Source organism: Aulostomus chinensis, chromosome 7 (genome assembly GCF_037954235.1).
Source record: "Aulostomus chinensis isolate RoL2024-O1b breed Wild chromosome 7, RoL_Achi_v1.0, whole genome shotgun sequence".
Taxonomy (NCBI): domain Eukaryota; kingdom Metazoa; phylum Chordata; class Actinopteri; order Syngnathiformes; family Aulostomidae; genus Aulostomus; species Aulostomus chinensis.
Window position 1 is genome coordinate 18,999,291 of NC_141326.1, and position 22,066 is coordinate 19,021,356.

At 41.4% G+C, this 22,066-nt stretch overlaps 1 protein-coding gene across 2 annotated transcripts in view; it reads right to left on the reverse strand.

The window, feature by feature from the left end:
- sema4ba (sema domain, immunoglobulin domain (Ig), transmembrane domain (TM) and short cytoplasmic domain, (semaphorin) 4Ba) overlaps window positions 1-22,066 on the reverse strand; it is a 51,718-nt gene that overhangs the window by 3,704 nt on the left and 25,948 nt on the right. For both annotated transcript variants that reach the window (XM_086208968.1, XM_086208967.1), the window contains 13 exons: window positions 19,739-20,158; window positions 7,745-7,905; window positions 7,545-7,607; window positions 7,130-7,228; window positions 6,553-6,664; window positions 6,200-6,316; window positions 5,736-5,893; window positions 2,081-2,262; window positions 1,451-1,601; window positions 952-1,162; window positions 762-877; window positions 252-409; window positions 55-146 (listed from right to left, as the gene is read on the reverse strand). In XM_086208968.1, coding sequence (XP_086065094.1) covers window positions 55-146; window positions 252-409; window positions 762-877; window positions 952-1,162; window positions 1,451-1,601; window positions 2,081-2,262; window positions 5,736-5,893; window positions 6,200-6,316; window positions 6,553-6,664; window positions 7,130-7,228; window positions 7,545-7,607; window positions 7,745-7,905; window positions 19,739-19,856 — 1,738 coding nt within the window. In that variant the 5' untranslated portion in view covers window positions 19,857-20,158. The remainder of the gene's footprint in view (window positions 1-54; window positions 147-251; window positions 410-761; window positions 878-951; window positions 1,163-1,450; window positions 1,602-2,080; window positions 2,263-5,735; window positions 5,894-6,199; window positions 6,317-6,552; window positions 6,665-7,129; window positions 7,229-7,544; window positions 7,608-7,744; window positions 7,906-19,738; window positions 20,159-22,066) is intronic.

Genomic DNA, 22,066 nt, shown 5'->3' on the forward strand with positions numbered 1-22,066 from the left:
TTTCTAATCAAGACAAACAAAAATGCAGACAAATCTAGTGCTGAATTTGCTTACGTGTAGGTGGAGGTTTAGCAAACCGTGGGCTGGGCGCTGCCTTGTTGCAAATAGCTGACGTGTCTGCTTCATCTACATCTTGCTGCCACACACTGAAACACATGTAATTATTCAGAAAGTGAATGAAGGCTTTCATTTACATACTATTATAGAAGTGTCTGCCTAAAAACTTTAGCTGGATAACTGTGGATACATACTTGCTTGGTGTAGCCTGTCTGACATCAACACATTCCCTTCTGTTCCAGGAACAGTAGGGATCCCTGGAGAGGATGCACTCCCCGCAGCTCTGATAATTAGTGCAGTTAGCGACTGGGACCTCCACCAGCTCAGAGAAAGAGGAAACATACAGCTTACCCTGTGGAGGAGAGTGGGGGACAGGAAGGAAGAGGCCAAAATTCAGTTACTGGCCTACTTTATTGGTAGAGGCTCTTCTTTTTCTGACAGTAATCTTGGAGCTTTTCTAAACACACGCCGGGATTCAGTAAGTGTCACAATTCCAGCTGTTAAAACTCTGCTGTTTGTAGTTCCCCTGAGAGAAAGTCTCATGTAATTAGTTCATTTAACGTGAGGTCTCCTTTAGGCTGTGACTCTTCATGGCTCATAGAATCTCTAAACTGCCAATAAATGTATTGAGTGAGCATGTTATTACTCCCCAACGTGAGACAGCGCTCTCTCTCTCTCTCTCTCTCTCGCTCTCTCTCACACACCTTCTCAGAGTCCAGTTCAATGTGCTGCACCGGTTGGGAGTCACGGAAGAGCACCATCTCCTCGATGATGTGCATCTTGTTGTTGACATTCATTGCTTTATGAAGTCTGCCGTCATCTAGAGAAGACAACTTGAAATCAGGTCTGCACAGAAATAGCTGGGCAAGATGTTTACTGTATGCGCTCATCTACCTGTGCCGATGAAGAGAACGTCATAGGCCTTGTGTGCTACCCGGACTTGATGGACAGCAATCTGTGTGTAGCGAACGTTACGCTTCAGGAGGAGAGGCTGGCTGCGGAGCACGTTGTCCATCAGGAAGTGGTCTTTGACAAAATTCAGCACCTTGTCTGGCATGTGTAATGAGGACAAAATGCCCTCATTTCTTTCAGCATTTGTGATACACTGTGAAAGCAACATAACACACATTTGCTTACACACACTGGATAATGAACTGCAGCTGCATTGTGTCTTTTCTTCTTCACGGGTACTACTGAGATAAGCCTTCCAGGAAATGAAAACGGTGGTAATTTGATTAAAAACTGTGTTGAGGAAGAAGAGGTGGAAAGAGTTTGACAGATATCTGGTTAAGCCTTGAAGGGGATGGCGGGGAGACCTCATGCAGTTGTCATGACGTCATGTCGTTCAAGTGTTTTTACTGGTTCTCCAGCAGAGGGAAGCAGAGGCACTCACCGCTCCAGGCCGAGGCTCTGGGACTGGGTGGTTGTAAGTGTACCACTGCTGGGTTTCTCTGTTTACTTCACGGTATCGGCCATTGAAGGCTTTTTCAACCTGGTCCATGGTAAAAGCACACACCGCAGAACTTCCTGAAGCTCCTTTGTACCTTTAAAAAGACATTAATAAGCATCTCAGCAACACAAATTGGTGCAAGATTTATTTCTTTGATATCCAGCTTGAAAGAGCTGTTGTTTGACTCTGAGAGCCTCATCAACTCTGCATGCAGAAGAAATATAATCCTGTGCTCAAAGCAGTAGCAAGGATTTTTAGAGATTTTGAAGCATATCTACTCTTGAAAATAAATGTTCCCTGCCAAAATAAAGCTTGGCCACGGATGAAAGATTAGCCACCAACCAAACAAAACTTTTCACTGTATTGAAAATGATCATCAAAAGTCCACTTTCACATATCAGTTCGGCTGCTCTAAAGTAACTCGTCAAAATTTGGACTCACTTTCAGTCAATTATTCCTTCCATTTAAATTTTTTTAGGCCATGGCCAAGGACATGAACAACAACATAAAAAACACCTTTAATTCTCCACCGCTGCGTTTGTTGGGTGACGTGTTTAAAGGTAAAGTTCTCACCACTGAGATGTAAAGACCCCATAGAACACCGTGTTCTTCCAGTCCTCTGGGCTGGGAGTCAGCACGAACATGTCTTGGATTATGTTGAACGGGAAACCGTCGTCAGGCAGAGAGCACAAGAGCTGAGCCTTTAGAAATGTGGTCCACTTCTTCTGCAGAACCCTCTCGCCTCCCAAGTCTCCCTGCAACACAGGTAATGTTTTGGAGCTGTTTCAAATCCTGCCGGTAGAGTGTGTACGAATCTAAGACTGACACCTGCTTGCAGACTGCTGACAATGCTGCTGCACAAATGGACTGAAACACAAGCGTGACATGATGGGATGTGACAGGCTTCTAAAAGGCATGAAATAATAATGTGCACCGTATGGAACACTTCCATTTCAAATCCTAAATACCTACACATAGTGCCTAGGGTATCACGTAGATGTTGTTTTTTGCCTTTGTGAATAAAAAAACTTGTTAAAGTTTCAATTCATTCATGAATTATTGTAAAGCCATAATGAACAAAATCAATAGTGCCTGTGACAGGAATATAACCCAGAGGTGGCAGATTTCTGGGTCATGGAAACAGAAACTGTGTGACGATGTGTGGCATGTGGGATTGTATGATCTGCTCACGTCACGTGGAGAGTAAACCTCAGGGATGTTTTCTACATGTATGACCAGTTAACATGAGCCAGACAACTCTTGGGAAGTGGGGGCCAGGGAGAGGGGGGCTATCAGAAGTGACAAAAGTACTCAAGTTCACAAGTCATGAAGAAATACAGATACTCGTGTAAAAGAAGACTGTAAAAGGACTGCTGTGACCTATTATTTTTAAATGATTGTGTTTTTCTCTTTTTAACGTCTTTTTAATGTGTTTTTTGGGATCTTGTGTTTTTTGGTTTTACTGTCTTCTCAATATCCTCTTTAACAGGATTTTTTTTGTTCTTTTAACACATTTTTAAGTTCTTCTGTCTTTCTTGTAAAGTACTTTGAGAAGGGATTTTTGCATGAAAGTTGCGATGAAAAATAGATTTTTTAAATTATTATTACCATTAATTCAAGCATAAGCACGGATTCTTAAGTGTACTCAGAAGTATAAAGTAAAAAATTATGGGTCAATGCAACTACATCAGATCTTTAGAAATTTCTCCAAGGTCGAACGTCCTCTAACAAGTCGTCTCTCTTCTTCTTTTTGACGACTCTTTTAACTCCTCAAGTGTCGTAGTGTTTGTTGGACGTCTTCTCCTTCCTTCTTTATTCTCTTCAGAACCAACATTCATAAGCATTACTATGTATGTCGCAGAGTGAACAAGTTATCTGCTTCCTTACTCAAAGCTCTCCATCTTTTTCTCTCATTGTGTTGTCTCTGTCTGTCGTGAAACAAAAAGTAAAGCAACAAGTCTGTTTTTTAAAAGCGTGAAGAGTTGAAATCACAGATATTTGTGTTAAAATGAAGAGGGGGGGGGGGTAAAAGCAGAGCGTAACAAAGTATTTGTACTTCATTACTTCCCATCTCTGATGACTATAGATACATCAAGTACAATAACGTAGTGAACGTGTGTACTTTGGGTGTCTCGAGGATTTAAAGGGAGGCTGATCTACTGCACTGACAGTATTTTTCACAAGCCTAAGAAGATAAAAGTCGTCTGTTGGAGGAAATTGACTTGCGGAGCAGAGGAGCAGCTACTGAGAGCTAAACCTTTTAACATGAAGTTTTAATTGCGTCCACTTTAAAATGACATTAATTAGGATCCGGGGGTGCAGGTTGGGAAGGGATGGGACACACCACTGTTGCTAAGCTTCTGAAACCATTATTTACTGGGGAAACCCAGGCAGATAAAGAGCAACATAACGTATATTCCTCGGACCTCCCTCTCTGTTGAGGGACTTCTGAATAATTGAAGCAAATGCATCCCATTCATGAAATCCCTGTAAAAGCAGCAGCCCCATTTTTTTGAGAGCTGTTCAAAACGTAGCGAACACAGCAGGCAGGCAGCAGTGTCTCTCTGGAAAGAGAACAATCCTGCAAATGAGAACAAATGTGCGCTCCGAGCATTTATCATTCCATAGTTAGCTGCTCGATGGAGTGGAACCTGTGTACTAAATACCTGAATAAATAACAAAGAGGAGACTGCAGCCAGCAGAATGAGTCAAACAGAGGATTTAGAGAGAAAAGGATCAAAGTTAAGAGCATTTGTCTGAGAATGGATTCACTAGACCCTTCATCTGATTTGAATCTATACTTTCACATTATGTTTTTGTATTTTCACTCATTTCTTCCCACATCGCTCATACCTCCTTTGTAGTAATGCAGGAATGAGTCCTAAATCTGGATGTAAGTATTGTTGAAGGTTGTTTCCCTTCTTGCAAAGTTGGTAAGAATTGACAATTGGCTTTTCGGTTAAATGGTGGTGATTCATCCAAACTTGGGATAATGTAAGGTTTTGTTTTCTGGCCTAAAATACATCAGTAAATACCACACTTGGTGAATTTTGTAGCTTTGTATTTGTTGGCAAATCAGCCGTTGCTTACAAGTCTTAGTAGTACACGTCATAACGCCGAAAACACAGCTAGTTGCAGTAATGTTGGTCATGTGTCCACGGTGTTGTTTGTCCATAGCAAAATGATAATTTTGTACTTGTAACAATTGAATTTATGCTTCAGAAATCATAAAAGCGGAGTTTATTTTTGAAGATTATCTCAGAAACAAAATGTAAGTTTTGGCTTGTTGCAGTGCTTAAATCTGCAACAAGCCAAAATGTAAAAATCTCATTTGCTTTTGATCGAGCGAACCTATGATGATGCAAACTTCCAGGGTTAGTCAACAACAATACATCCTTCCTGCGGCATCCCTGAGGTGGCGTGTTGCCTCTGCTATCTGACAGCAGTGTGACTGTCAGGACAAGCGTCACCACTGCCACTCAATATAGAATCATTGTGGTTAACAATGTTCTTTAGAAACACACACACACGCACACACACACACACACACACACACACACAAGTCAAACGCTACCACAGGACACGTCTGTTTGTGTTTGCTGTCTTCAAATGACAGATCCAACTTCGTCTCGGAGGTGAAGGTCAAAACTGTCCACTAGTATTTCTCATTCTCCTGGGATGGTGATGGGCATGACATTCTTTTCAAACAAGCAGCAGTTCGATGTGTGGAACTGATTTTACATCACATCTAATTTGACTTTGTTTAAAAACTTCCAGTTAAAGTATTTCAGCAGGTGAAAGACCCTGGACATAGTAATCATAAACCATTTGAGTTGGCTACCCGGTCCTGTCTCAGCACAAACTTTTGGTGAAACACAATAAGCAGAGAGAGAGAGAGAGAGAGAGAGAGAGAGAGAGAGAGAGAGAGAGAGAGAGAGAGAGAGAGAATCAAATAGAAAGAAACATGCACAAGGAATGTTTTTTCTGGAACAAGAGATCCTTCATCACCCAGAAGGTCTGCGAGCTATACTCGTCATATTTTCCAAGAGACTAAATATATGATGTATAGGAGCCACGGCTGTACACAAACACACATAAAAATGAACAAATACACAAACAATCTGTTGTCTTCTGATAGATTCCAACAGTGGGTGTCAGGAGGTGTTGCTCAAGGGTATTAAAAAAAAGGCCCCTTTAGATTGACTATCTGCCTTGAAGCATCACTCACCTTACACACGCGAGCAATGCGTGACACAATGGTGTTGTCAAAGAAATCAAACTCCTTTCCCGCTTCACTGAAGAAGAAGTAAATCTTATCGTCATCGCCCACTAGGTTGCCCTTGGGCAGGCTCTCCTGAATGTAGGCAGAGCCAACAAAGGCTGGGTCTGAAAGAAATGCAACATGAACAATACTGTCAACATACAGTATATGAGATTCTGGCATCCAGGGACAGACGGCTCTGTTTATTTCCTGTGTGACATGAACATATTCCATGGCAAATTCAATCCAAGGACTTAGAAGATTAGAAGTAAACACTTTTCATCCAAACAATCTGATGGTGTCACATTCTGTATGTCCAACAGTATATTTGGCTGGTAGCTGGTGATTTATTTAATATAAGATGAAAATAAAGAGCATTTCTATTATAATAAGATATGAAGAGCATTTCTTTTCTGGCAGTAGCACAATACCTTGTAGCCAGTTGAGTGAGTTTTCTGTTTTTAGAGCAGTTCCTTGGCTTAGGCTCTTGTAAATGATGGGTTCATTTCCTTGGAAATTACTGACTGTCCCAGCATACAGCTCTCCATCTGCAATGCAATGAGAAGGAGCTGCATAATCACAGTGTCAACCACTCGGGAATGGGCTTCTGCATCGTCCAATGACATCTGGATAATGAAATCCAGAGGTTAGGCCCCAATTTGTCCACATAGCATCCTCCTGGATGTAGTTATTTCAGGGTTTCTGTAAGTCAAAACATTTCAACCATTGACTTGATTCACAAAGCTGTTTTTCACTGGGAGTTGACGGCCGTTCTGGGACCTACCAGCAATGATGGCGGTGGACTTGTATTCAGGGTTGAAGGGACAACGGCTACGTCCGTCCTCTGCGACGATCTCACCGGTGTCACTTTTGACAAAGGAGAAATCTGCGGCGTTCTGGAGAAAACACACACACACACACACACACACACACACACACACACACACACACACACACACACACACACACACACACACAAACCAAATGTCTGGCTGAAAAGTAAACAACATCCTGAAGGTGGTCAGTCTGTCTTGAGTTAAGTCATATCTGCATGTTATGGATTGTTCTAAAAGGCTTTAAAAGGAAATGGAAAAAAGGACTGAAATGTCTTCATACATATAATTTGATTACATGCATGCAATATCTTGAAGCATTTCCCATCGCCACAGGAGATAATCAAACCGCAGCCAGACTGTTAAGTGAACTGAGAGCAGGAAGCAGCAGATTTTAAATGCTCTTCCTCTACCATCTAATAAATAAAATTAATCACGGCATCCCCTGCTCTGACAAAGCAATATGTACTGATTGACATTTTTTTTTTTTTGGCTGCAATAGATGTTTGGTAGTGGATAAACACTCACTATGTAAGCACAGATGGGGCTGAAGGCGTATGTTCCACACACATACAGATGAGTGCTGTTCATACGTAGTAAAATCTTGATGTAGTTGAAGCAATCCGTCTGTGATAGACACACAAGGAAGGACGTGAAACAAACAGAAAATCACATACTCGCAGTGGTACATGATTAAATATTAAAGTACTACTAAAGGTGGTACTAGACATAAAGTTTCTTTGAAAGGAAGGGAAACGAGCATTGTTGTAGAATGGAAAGTTACAACGTGGCAGGAAATTTCCAAAGCTCTGCCTGTTTCTAAAATTTCCCCGCAACAACTCCACCAACAAAGCAAACCTCCAGGCCTGGGAAAAAGAAAAAAAAACAACAAAAAAACTCTTTGAGTCCAGCTACTTGAGCTTGACACCAGCAGCTTACTCACCTGCAGGTCTTTCCCTTTAAAACTGCACTCGTCTCTCTTCAGCTGTGGAGTTTTCCATGTGAGCTGCAGGAAAAGAGTCATGGTACGTCATGTGGGTATAATATACTGTATTCACTCAGCGGATGACTGGGATCATATCATATTTATATAGTACAACTAGGATCATTCTATAACTGAATTCATATTGTTGTGGTTCCTACATGTCTCTGTAGCTTCACCGAGCTGATATCAGAGACGTTGAGAGCGAAGAGAATCTCTCGAGCGCCGACGTATAACATATTGTCTTCTTTACTGAGCAGGAGAGACGTAAAGTTGAAGACACCACTGACTGAGAAACTTCTGGTCGTCCTCTCCTTTGCATCTGTACAAAAACAGAGGAGAACAACAACAAAAAAACGAGGTGTGAATTAGTCCGCCATGAAGATGACATCACATCAGGACTGTTCAAAGCTTTTCAAGGCCGACGATACACTTGAAAAACCAAATGATGATTTGGAACATGTGACGTACACCTCACTGATGATACTGTGCCACCATCAGACACGAGCATGATGTATTGCTCCAAGTTTCTCATTTTAAAGACAACTGCATGGACAAGAAGAGTAATTTTTCCTGTCATTTTCGGTCTTGATTTGACAGAACCCAGAGGAGCGCTGACAACAAACTATCCCAGGGGGATGACATGTATCCGAGGTGCCAGAGGTATTCAAAACGATGACATTTCGATGGTCAAAAAATTAGAAATGTACCAGGATGTTCTGGATGTTCACTTTTCTCGGTCCAGTACTCTTATTGAACTTTTTTAGGGCAGTATACCCTCGACAGGAGATCTATAGTACAAGTAAGGAAGAGTGCAGTATTCAATAAAGCCAAAAAAAAATAAATTAGTGAGTCTTTGAGCAACTATAGCAACCAAAAGCTGTCCTCTCCTCATCAGAAAGCGAGACAAAGATGTGGAAAAGACCAAAAAAAAAATATTTCTCCTATTTCTTCTACCATGAGTGAACGGTTTTGTTCCGGCCACATTAACACCTCCTGACTGGAGCCCCGGGTTAAATCATCAACTCTCCTAATCACTGCTTTAAAAGCCCATGTGTATGTGAGATTTGCAGCAGCAGCCTGGAGGCCCTCTCTGCTGGCCCAGCTTGAGCAACTCGGCTGTAATTGCAAGCCAGCATAAACACAAGCAGGGAGCTGATGGAAACTTATAATGACTGAAGCAGGGATACCAGACCTTTGCTCCTGTAATGTGACCACATGCAACAGAATAAAAAAAAAAGGAGAACAGCTGAATTAACTTAGAAGTTTATTAAGCTTCTCTAATAGAATTAGTATGTGATTTCACATTAGTAAGGCAATAATGCTCTTATGCAGAAACTACCTCCCTGGGGGGCCGAAGACAAATACAAAGGAGAGGAAGTTAATATTAATATGCGAACATCTTAAACAATAAAAAAAAATCCCTTAATTAATTGATAACTCAGATATACAGAGAGAAGGTCCAATCCTTCCCTGTAAATGGCCAACAAAGCTCAAATGTGAATATTCGAGTCATTTTATTGTCTAATAAAGAGCTGGAAAGTAAATCATTATTACTGGCAGTGAAGGGAAGTGGGCCCACTGTGTCACGGTGAGCTTGAGTTACATTACGAGCTAATTTCATATGACACATTAACCACTCCCCCCCCCCCCCCCCCCCCCCCCTGCATATGATTTTTAGTAGTGATAACAAAGATTCAGTTTATTCTGAGCTACCAGTTGACTACGATGGGAAAAAAAGGCAGACTGGCTGTTGTATGCATTTGGCAAAGCACAACTTCCAACATATTTTGCACACTAAAGCTGTTTCATATTTTACTTAAAATATGTTTTGAGTGTGAAAATTCCTTGCCCTGCTTGACTCAAAAAATTGAGACCATCCTCCCATTTTATATTAAAAAATACACACACACACACACACACACACACACACCCTTCCCCTTCCTGATTCAGCCAACATACTTTCCCCTGATAAAATAAAAAAGTCAGAGTTTCCAATTTGTGAGCCAACTAAAACTCATACATTGAATTAAGACGGTTCTCTTTTACGATTTTCAAGCGACCCCCAAGTAGAAATCTATATTATAACTTGGCAAATTCATACTGGATTTAAACCCCACATGCTGGTGGTAATAATTACAATTATGTGATTTCACATCATAAAACTAAATAAAGACAGCAGAAGGTGTCATTAAGCTGTGCAGATTACAAGCACACAATCCTGCGATACGTGACCTGATATAACCTCACCTCTGGAGGTTGAGACACTTCTCTCTTGGGAAAACAACATGTTAATGGCAGTCCATCACCACGGCAACAGAGGGCCTTATTACAGTTAAATCTGTCCGTAAAACCACAAGAGGCTCAGCCCTGCACACTGTACATGGACCCATTGGGGCTGTTCTCCCTCTCACTAACATTACAGGATAAATGGTGTGCAGCTCTGCTCTCTACTGGTATTGTCACCCCCCACCCTCATCCCCCTCCCCCTTCCCCAGCACACCCCTCCTCTCAGTTTTTCCTCCCTACAGAGCCTCAGGCAAGATTAACTGTGATATACACAACCAAAGACAAAAGGCTGAACCGTGACAAAAGCTGTGAGGGATTTTCATACGAGGAGGATATCTACACAATTATTCTCTGGAGCCAGATCACCACTGTCATACTTAGCGACCACAACTGAAGAGCAAAACAACAGGGCCCCTAATTGAGTATCATTAAAGAGATCCAGGAGGGTTTGCAACCATGCATAACTTTCCATTTATAGTTTCAGGAAACATGAATCAGCTTTCAGTAATACATTCATTCATTATCTGTACCGCTTATCTTGTACAGGGTCGTGCAGAGCTACAGCCAAATCCCAGCTGACAGTGGATGAGGGGCTGGTACATCCTGGACAAGTTACCAGTTAATCACGGGGCTGACGTTTAGAGACAGTCACACCTATACAGGTGAGTCAGAGTCCTGTAACTTCCAGTCAACCGAACTTGAAGAACATACAAACTCCACACAGACTCAAAAAACTAGCCAAGAAAAACAGCACAGTTTTCTTCAGGCAGATTTGGAGCCTTGTCTTTGTAAAATTATCAGAACAGAATGATTCACTTCAGACTATTCAGGGAATTCCTTCACCTGTCAGTTGAATGTAGCAGAGTACCACACAACTGTGTCATGATTTGAAGTGACAGAACTGATTTTGTCCACAAGAACGGGACAGAGGTGAACGGAAACCTGTTTTGACTACTGTTACATCCTTTATGCTCAGGGTTGATCTCATTACCGTGACCTGTGACCCGTGGACCCACAACAGCTGTGTATGCTAAAATGCAAATGCTAATCACAAGCATCACACTGACTAACTAGCAGTGGGGTCTCATTTCTCTTCTTTTCCTCTTATCTTCCTCTGTAAACTTCCTGTATTGTTCTGTGATGAGACATCTCAGCTCTTCTCAAGTACCTGAAAGCATCGCTATGAACCAGCAAGAGTTTTAGTGAGGCTCAAATTGCATCTCAAAGGCGGCTCTGAATGAAAGTGCATCATTGTCCTCATTCACAAGTCAGTAGAGCGTCAGATGATGCTAGTGGAAGGGAAATTGCGGCATAATGCTGCTTTAAAGAGTGTGGCATCACAATATATCACTGCTTCTCTTAACTGCGATGGACATTTTTCACCACATTCTGACAATTTAAAGGATAATTACCATCTTCAGTTTCAGCTCTACACGTATGTAATTATTTAAACCAACACAGACGTTGTGAACAGAATCCGGCAGCAACGCAGTCCTGAAACCACAAAACCAGAATACAATAACTACTGGAGGTCAGACACTGAGCAGCACTGTTAGCCCACAAGCTAACGAGTGTATCCTACTTGAACTTGTCCTAACCTCTCCTCCTCATACACCACAGTCTCTGAAAGAATCCCCTGTATTGTTGTTGTTGGACTGTCTGAGGTTGATTCCTGAGGGGCCATTCATGGCAACACAGCCCAAGAAAATGTGGTGTACATCAGGGAGAGGGAAACGGACAGGACGGGTCAGATGAAGCACTTAAGAGCATAAGAGCAGCTTGTATCTGCTGGAGCCACAGGGACTGATTGTCAGAGAGGGCTGGCGAGTGGCGGTCGCTACCGAAGAGGTGCAACATACTGTACTGTATGTACTGCTGATGTCCATCCTTGCCATTGTCCATCCTTGCCATTGTCCAGCTTGCTTTTCTATTTTATGATCCTCAAGTCTGGACTTTCAAGAATATACTTTGAAGTGTTTTGGATGGCTTCACAGAAAGTTCAGTGTGTATTTATTTTGAAGTGCTCAGGTTCCCACAGATGCAGAAAACAATGGTTAAAGGACCAGTTCACTGAAATTAAAAACTAAAGGAAAACGACCCGAATAGATGAATGGAGAGAGAAATACAGGCTAGTGCCACAAGACAAATGTTTTCAAAGTGTAAGGCAGATACTTATGATTTGGTTACGAAATACCACAATTTTATTGTTTTTCTTACTTCGAAGAGTCAGAAACAAACAAACAAAAAGACTGTTTTGATATATTTGTTACACTCTGAACTTATGTAAAACAAGCAGCCAATCATAAAAAACAGCAAACGCTCTCTTTAGTAACCCCACCGTTGATAAGTGTTGTTTTTGGGCTTTTTAATTTGTCAAAAATATTTCAACTTTGCCCTTTAAGTCTCAAGCCATGCAAACAAAAGAACAACAACAACAATAGAGTTTCATTGGACATTGGAAGCAAACTATTTTCTGCTAGAAAGTAATGAGGAAACAGTTCCTATGAAAAGCTCAGTTGGGAGCAGCAGACATTTACGTTAACATCTGGCAGTCGGGAAGCAACATCGTCATTTCAAGTTCTGCTTTTAGTCTCAACTCCTGAGGAAATATTTGACTCTTGTGCTGCTAATTACTGTTCATCACCTAGTTGTTCGATGGGGTTATAGAATGCTTTGTTCCCCCCTCAAAACAGCTGCCTGCTGTGTCTAAAACAACCCATGAAAGCAGGAAGAGTTGAGAAAAACATCTAGACAGCTAAACAATGGGCTGGAACTTAATTTAAAGCTCTGAAAAGCTGTGTTGTGTTGGCTGCAGTCCTCTATAATTTCATCAAGTGACACCTGTGATGTAATACAGCACTGTCATTTGACACAGTTATCTTATAAAATGTAAATCCCACCGTAATATTGAGTTACCTTGATCCCTTCATTGCGTAATCAAACACAACATGTTTGCAACCACAGACCGATTCACCAGCAGAACCGTTGACGCTGCAATCAGGACTCATTGCAAGTGAAATAATGTTGCGATTAAATATTCCAAACTTTTGTCAGCGATTCCTGTTTTTGTCCAAGAGAGCACTGGGTGATGCCGTCTTCCAGATTGTTGGCATAAAAATGCTTCATCCCCGCATTGCTCTATGAGGCCATTTTCAAGCCAAAATGTCCCTCTATTGACCGGCCAGCACAGAGATGTTGCAGCCTAACAGCAAGTTAAAGTTTGGGCTTAATAAACCAAACTTTAGCAGACAAAACCTTGGTATTCACATCAACGCATTTTTATGAAATCTTGGCCATATTTAATCTTTTTTCATTCCAGCGTCGACAATCTTTCCTCAAAAATGAGTTTAAAGATATCAAACCTACTCTGTTTGATCGGGTCAAGCTCAGAGATGACTCTGTGTAACGATCACCAAACAAAGAGGCTCCCAGCAGGCGCCTCACAACATGCCGGCCTCAGAGAGAAGCTTTGTCTGCTTCTGTGACCCTCCCTCAAGTGCATGAGCAGCACACTTAGTGGGTCAGTCTCTGGCAGCTGTAAGCAATAGGAGATCATTACCTTTATTATGTCATTAAGAGTCGTTTCTGCAAATGACACTGTTAAATAGTTTGGAATACTTGCCTGGACCGGCTTGCTAATCTATTTAGAGGGGGGAATTAATTATACTGGGCTTAAAAGAATCCTTAAACAATTTTGCAGCTGATTTCCTGATGAGTCCGTGCCCAAAAAGTAGGACGATAATTAAAATCTTGGAAGATCCCCTCTGGAGAAAAATTGCAGAGTAATTTGTTCTTTGGTGACAGACATCTAAGTGTGTGTTTTTTTGTAGACCAGCTATAAAAGGTTGATTTCATCAGTGCCTTTATCAGGTAGTACAGCTGTACATGCAGGATATCAGCAGGTTGCACACTTAAAGCACCTGCTCTCCTTTACTTGTGTAGAACTGCAAGAAGGAGTGCAGTGGTTATAATGGTGGCAAATTACCGGTCAAACCTTTTTTTTAAAAAAAATAAAAATAAAGATATATGTCAACTTCTGGATCCACAATGATATCTGGTCAGCTGATAATCTTGCAAAGAGCCGTCTCTGTTTATGGAGGTCAAGAGCAAGAAATGCTCATGACGGGACATCAGATGCCCCACTTCCATCCTTCTCACCATACACGTGACCTACATTCTCATCTGTGAAGGAGGATTTACATGAAGGATACTGGCCAGCAGCACAGACACCAAACCCAGTGACTGGACACATCAAATCAATGGTGGCTCCAACTGGCAGTCACATGATCGGTGATGTAGCGAAGGCTCAAATGCTCTCAACACAGAAGCCGAGCAAGATGCATTGTAGTTTTACAGCTATATCGTAAACAAGAGAACATTTCTGATAATATTTGAAATCTTAACATGCGTCTCTAAAGCATTTTGTTTTTGATTATTATATTTCTTGACTGTATTTATTATTGTCTTTATTTTTACCATTATACTGGTATGATGTCACGTGAATAAATGAATGTGAGGAGGCTGGGTTTTTATAACTTACTGCGCTTTACATGAGTAACATTCCAGATTTAGTTGTGTCTCTTTTCATGACACAATAACAATTAAGGCATTCTATTTTATTCTTTTCTATTCTATTGGATGCAGTAACAGAATCTGGCTTCATATTTGACCAGTGCTGCCTAATTCTTTCTGACAAAAATATATATCTAATATCAAATATGAGTTGAAATGAACTTCAGGGTTGCATTACTGTATGTAGCTCTGCTGTCACACTCAAACTTAAACCTTAAAAAATATTAAGGTCACCAAATGTTAACATTTCCATTTTCAAATTTGATGTTTGGAAGATGTTGGACGTTTGGTTAGCAAACAATTTAAGCCAACAAACCAACAAAATACGTAAAATTTACTGATGTTGAAATTGAATTTGGATCACTTCGTATCACGACCTACATTCAACCAAATATTCCCATCCAGCGACACAAGGGTCAACTCTCTATTTTACGTTTTGCCTGGGATCGAACAGATGAACCTGCGTGTCCTCGATGTTCTGAGAAGAGGCGATGAAGACGCTGTGAGAGTGAAGCGCTCACTGGGTCGATGTCACAACAACGCCACAGTTATATTTTCTAGTGACATCAAGACAAAAGGAGAAACAGATCACATTGGAGCTCTGATTCAATGTATCAGCGAGGCTATTAAAAGCTGCACAGGATGTGTAATTGTATTGGAGCCTCAACCTGGGGGGCTGAAGGACAGAGACTGGAGAAGCATCTGGAATGCATTAAGACATCAGAGGGTCAATTCACCAGGAGACTCATTAGGCAAGCTGTGAGCCTGCTGTTTGTATCAGTAACTTGTGGGGCTGCATCTTGTTAGCAGGCTACGTCTCCAGCGTACCATGCTGCTGCTGAGATTGGGTGCAGGAAACAGAGGCTGGGAAGCCACATTGTAAAAGCTGCAAATACTCTGAGGAGACTATGAGGCCTTAAAAAAGAAATTAAATATGCACATTAAGAATTTATACAACAGCGATGAGCAATAACAGACTTTGGTTCTGCAATTTATGGGTGGGGGGCGTCACAAAGTTATCTGTTAAAATTTAGATAAAACAAAATGTAAGAGAACATGCACCTCAACTCTCATGCTCTCTTTTTTTTCCCATGACAAGGTTGATGGGGTAATCTGCTGGTCAGGGAGCAACGAGGGCTGACCTCAGATTAGCCACAGTAATGTAAAGCAGCTGCCGGTTCATGAGGAACTCGCCGTGACCTCTTCTTCTTGTGTGAGCCTGACTGGAGCATCAAGAAAATAGCGAGCGTAGATGAAGTCATGAACTGGTTTCTAACTGTACCGACCTGGGCAGCCTGACATCGTGTTGTGTAGTTAAAGCCAACGACAGTGCAGAGCGATGAGTGTTTTAACAGGGTCTGTTGAGTTTGATGTATGTACCCCTCCCAGGCGGATCGGATGAGTGAGTGTCAGGCAGCAGCGTGATCAATGAGCTGTCACAGCATGATGGACTGGAAAGGAGTCACACATTTAGTACACTGCAGTGTCATAATATCACCACCTGTTGCATTTATACATGTGTATATAGATATTCCACAAATATAATGCAGGTGAAATTCATAAAAATAATAATGTGTCACGGGTGGCACAGTGGTTAGCACTGTCACCTCACAGCAAGAAGGTTATGAGCTCCAGCACAGGATCTTTCTGTGTGGAGTCTCCATGTTCTCCCTGTTCCTGTGTGGGTTCTCTCTGGTACTCCAGCTTCCTCCCACAGTCCAAAGACATCAAGAGGGGACGAGGCTGATTGATACTCTAAATTGACTGTAGGTGTGGCTGTGAGTGTGAATGGTTGTCTGTCTCTATGTGTTGGTCCTGTGGTGGACTGGTGACCTGTCCAGGGTGAACCCCGCCTCTCGGCCGAAGGCTGCTGGGATAGGCTCCAGCCCCCCCCCCCCCCCGACCATTAACAGGATAAGCGGTAGAGAATGGATGGATGGCTGTAAATTTTTCACAGCTTGCTAATGGGCATGACCAAAGGTAATTTCAGTATGATATATGGAATTAGTGCAGTATGTAATATTGCATAATACTATTGCACATATGTTGCTCGGACATCAAAAATTTAAATATAGAAATAAGTTTTGCAGAAGGGAACAGTCACCACATTTTAGTTTCACATGAGTTGTGGCATTTTTTTGGAATACTTTGATTTTATTAACCAAAAAAACCGAACAAACCTTTGCAATATTTTACATTCCTGTGCAAAATCGTCATATATGTAAAATATGTTACTGTGTATTTACTGAAGCTTCAAACTTGAATATCCACTCATGCTCCTGTAAAAATGTGCATTTCCCAATGTTGGGACGAATAAAGGACAGTCTTATCTCATAATAATTTATTCAAGCCACATCATAAATATTTATCTTAACTATTGATCAATCCGTCCCTTGATTGATTGAACAATCGGCTGTGAAATATTACAAAAATGTTAAGAAAAAGACATTTTTTCATCATTCATCACTTCTTTTACCCAGCCAACTCAACAGAATGCAAAGATTTTTTTTTGTCATAAGAATTCAATGATCTGACTAATTAGCTCTACGGTGTGTTACATTACCTCCTGAAATGATGGGTCCTTATCACTATTATTCTCATAATCATTATACTTCAATAATCCTTTAATTAACAAAGTAATAGCTTAAAAATAATGCTCGCAACATGACAATAGCCACTGTGACGCCTGTGTGAAGTTTTAAAGAAGTGATCCAGAGAAATACAATTAAGCATTCATTCCAGGAGCGACTCCTCAGCTATGTGGCACCAGCAGTATTGAAAAGCTGTTATCTCACTTGACACCGCTGTCACTGTGAATTACTTGAGAGTGGCTGATTCAACTGCTCCAGTCATGGCAGCTTTTGAATAATTAATAAAACTTTACTCGCAGCGTGGCTGTGGGCATGGCCTCTAAACAACGATGACAGCACGATTGTCCACACGTGCGCGCGAGCGCACACACGCACACAGTGGGCTCCACAGGCAGTGTGACTGGTTTAAAGGTGTGTCTTTAAATAGAGTTCCAGCACTCTAAACTATCCAGCATGGTTTACATTAAACCCTGGAACAAAAGCGGACAGAAAAACAGATGCATGCTCTTCTACTCCCTGAACCCATGATCCGCCCTGATACGTGCATAACGAGAACCAGACAAGTGTTCACACCATAACACATACAAATCCCCCATTCATTATTCATGGCAGATTACCCTCTTCATTAAGGCAGAGGCGGGGACCATGGAACGAACACACACACACACACACACACACACACACACACACACACACACACACACACACACAGCAAGAGAGAAGTAGCGAGGAAGCAGGACTCTAGTGTGTCTACAAGCATGCAAGCCGTCAAGCTAACTGGCACTAAGACAACCAGAAATCATGAGGAGAGCAGGCGGGTTCTGCTGTATAAAGTTCATCTCTCTGAGGCCCCACAGCTCTGCATTCAGCTTTGATACTGTAAACACAATGTGACAAAGCCTTTCTTTCTACGGGAGGCTGGAAAATGTCAGTGTGGCAACATTACCGCAGCAGGATGACTTCTGTCACCAGGCCCGGCTAACCTTCACCAACGGGCTAGCTAACATTTAAAAAAGGCAACATGATGCCACCGACTTACTGCATAAGCACGCTAGTAAATTCCAGGTGACTGCAAGTGCTTGTCTATGTCGAGATAGGCCAGTAGGTTTATGTGGAATTTTAACTGCCTCTGTTGTTCTTATGACCCCTCATGGGAAAGTCAGATTTGTGGTTAAAGCGACAGAAATGTTACTGCAAAACATCAGTTTTACATAAACTAGAAGCACCGCATCATGATCTGTAGTCGAAATATGTAAATGTTTCATACCAACAGGTGATTTTTCAAAATCCTACAATGTAAATTTGTGCATTCCAACAAATAAATAATTGTGTTCAAGATGTTAGTGCCAGATGTCATTCTTTTCCTCCTGAGGTATTGCATTCATTAGAATGGGACAGGCATAGGGTCATAGTGACCTTGACAATTGATGTTTGAGCCAAATTTGAAGAAATTCTGTCAAGCTATTCCTGAGATGTTGTGCTAATGTGAATGTGAATGGAGGAAACATGGAACATGAGCCTCGGCTGTACAGCCCCGTCTTCGAGGTTTTACATATTTTATGGTGGTGTTTAACATTGGCTGCACGCCCTAAAAGCAAATCTTTCTATCAAAACGGAGAGAAGTGTGAACTTGAGTCTTTTCATCGAGTGATTAATGGTGTGCGTTGTTGTGAAATGCTCCAGCGGGGCAGAGCTGGCCGTGGGCTTTGTTGAGGCTGGCAGGTGGGAGAGATTACCTGTAGAGGTTCTACATGAGGGAACCTACAAGCTCAGACTGGAAAGATGGCTGGTTTATTTGAAAATGATCCCCACAACTGGAAATTTGACAATAGATCACTAACACAAGTTCATCACCACAATGGTCTCTGATCCTATGATGCCTGCAATATAAGCCTGCAGAGATCTCATAATGCACCATTCTGCTTAACTTCGCTCAAACACACGAAAGAACTCTAAATGTTTTAATCCAGCCTGCCATGTGTGTTGCAACGGTGATGTTGAAACCACTAGCAGCCGCAAAAGACATGATAGTGCAGGAAAAAGGCTAATTCAACCACATATTGTGACATATTTGTTATGTTACTAATCATTACTATCATATAAGGCCACTACCATTCAGTCAGACAATAGCAGCACAATGGGCCTGTTGTGATTATGTCCGACCTGGGGGTTCTCGGCAAATCCACCCCTGATGGAGCTGCCATTCGCCACGCGGATTTACGGGGATTTTAAGTCATTATAGCGTAGACAAACACCATTTCACCAATCTAAATCCTTTTAGCTCTTACAATGGACACGTATGAAGTGTACTGATGTTTTTAGTGGGCACAGTTAATGAGTGGCAACACCATTGAGGATTATATCATCACTCCTGTAGGCAGAATGTGAAAGGACAAAATAAAAAATCCTTGAAATTATCAATGAATAAATGGTTTCAAAGAATGCTGACCACCAAGTGATGCGAGTTATTCCTCTCCTGTTAAGATCAACAAATTTGCTGTTGCGCTTTTGCAAAATTCTGCTATTCACGTGGAGAAACGTCAACTACCGTCAATCAGGATAATGAGACAAACTCAAGCTGCAGCTCTAGAGATGTTCTGGCATTTCAAGCGGATGCATATGATTAAAAAAAATCCTATTATTCCATGCAAAGTTCCTCTACTGCAAAGCATTGTAATTCTATATAACAAGAAATTTACTTACTGTAAGCAAAGGTGAGGCGTGGAGTGACATCACTTTCCGTGGCAGCCGTATGAATGCAACTCACAAGTAAAAGAGTGTAGGCTGGGACACAGAGCCAAGCCATACTCATTGTCCACATGCCTCCTCAGGACCAGCAGCCGACTTGCAGTATTTGCTTTTCAGGTTCTCGTGGAATTCATGAAGAGCGTCTTTTCCACCTCGTGTTTATTTTCGTTCTCCCCCCTCCCCTTCTCTCCCTGTTCGTGCAGCTCCAGGCTCTTTGAATGGAAGGCCTATATGCTGTGTTATGAAGACAGGGAAACGCCTTCAGGTCTGCAGATGATGCCGCTTCTGGAGTGATGATGATGATGCGCACCTCGGAATAAGACAGACAGCCTCCGTCGATCAGCTTCTGTTCATACCCGACACTGCGGTTGAGATCTGTGAAGATTAAAAAAAAATGAAGCCCAACATCAATTCAAAGTTGCGTGTTAGAAAACTAACATGCTGACTTCCCTTAAGAGAGTAAATGATTAATAGTTTATTGCACATAAAGTAATTGGCAAACTTTTTCATAGTTCTGGACATTCAAGCATAAAGGCAAACATACTTGCGCAACTGCGGAACTCACTTCAAGCAATATGACTTTTTCATAATTTCCTGATACATTTTTTGGGCAATAAAGATAAAAAAAAATCTATAATGTTGATTGTAATATCTTAATACAACACATAGTCTGGTTGAATAACAATCATGTAGAATCATGTATATGTAATTTTGAATATAAAAGTGCAACAGTTTATTCTTAAATGTGGCTCCAGCTGACCTTTTCATTACAGATCATATAATCAAACTCCTAGTTTCTGTTCAGTGGGTTATGAAAGTAATATACCAGTAGTGACCATGACCAGAAATATGAATGACTGTTATTATACATGTGCAATAATGTGATAGTATCAGCTTCTAAACTTCACACTGTCAAAGCAGCAACACCCCTGTGTACCTGCTTCATTGCTCAGTGATGGAAAGAGAAAGCTGCAGCTTCTTGGAAATCTTTGCTAAAGCTCAAATACAATAAAAAGGTGTGTCACCTAGATAACGGCTCACGTTACAGGATTTACAGGAGCTGCACTACAGTGCTCTTTCCTGATTGATTTATTACTGAGTGACCGGAAAGTGTGTTAAAACCCTTAATTCTGTGAGAGGTTTTAATTCCCACGGGTCGTATCAGGCTTTGATGCTGCATTTTGTCAACTGTGATGACAAATTTGTGTCGATAAAAATGTCAAGAGCCAACGTGACTCAGTTTAATATTATCATTGGCTTTCAGTTCTCCTAAAATCTATATAAATACAGAGATTTAGCTTTCATTGTTTCATTTAAGTTGATGTTGGCTGGCTTGTTTCTCCACAACATCTTCAGAATTAGAAAGAAAATATCAGAAAGACGCCACAAGACAACTGTTACGCCAGTGATGGAATTATGGGGCAATTCACAGATGATTAACTGAACGTAGGGGAGAAATTCAATACACACATTCCAGATACTACTGCAAACACTCCATTACATTTGCCACAAGGAGCACCTAATTAAATGCAACCAAGAGGAGATTCAGTTTTGTGTGAGGTATGGCGATCAATAGCAAAGGGTAGTGAGTGAAGCTATTCCTGGTTTCTATCAAGGGGGCTCCTGACTCTTAGTCAATAAGCAGTCTGACACGACCCGCAAACACAGACGTTTCCAAATCTGAGCTGCAGAAGATGACATTTAGAGGAGCAGAAAGGTTGTGATAATCGCCATAGAACAAGACACAAAAAGGGTTATTTCTAGTGACACACAAGATGAGAAGTGAATAGGAGAAATACGCAGGCAGACATGCTCCGTAAACACAAGCGCACTGTCAAGACTTGTACAGTAAAAGCTATAAAAGGAAAAATAATCAAAGATGTCTGGACACTGGAGAATTTAGGCCAACAGCGGCAGCAGGACTCTTTATTATCGTGATGACAAAAGCAGATGAAGTGAAGAAAACCTTCTGCTTTTAAACGTTTTGGGCTAAATCCACTGCCAGCTATGTGATGTCATAAGTATCATTATCATCTTTTGTGTGGAACAATTCAAAAGTGAGACTTAAACTGAGAAGCAGCAACATAAGTATGGGTTTGGGTATTTAAAAAAAAAAAAAGACCCGCATGCATCAAGCTGAATCCAACCAAGAGGGAAGAGCTCAAGTCAGCGTGAGTGAGAGAACAAGGGCCCCTCTGACAGCACAGAAATCTATATGCAACTCTGCACTTCACCGCTCTCCCCTGCATGATGCATAAACTGAATCATCCCTTTCACTCCCTA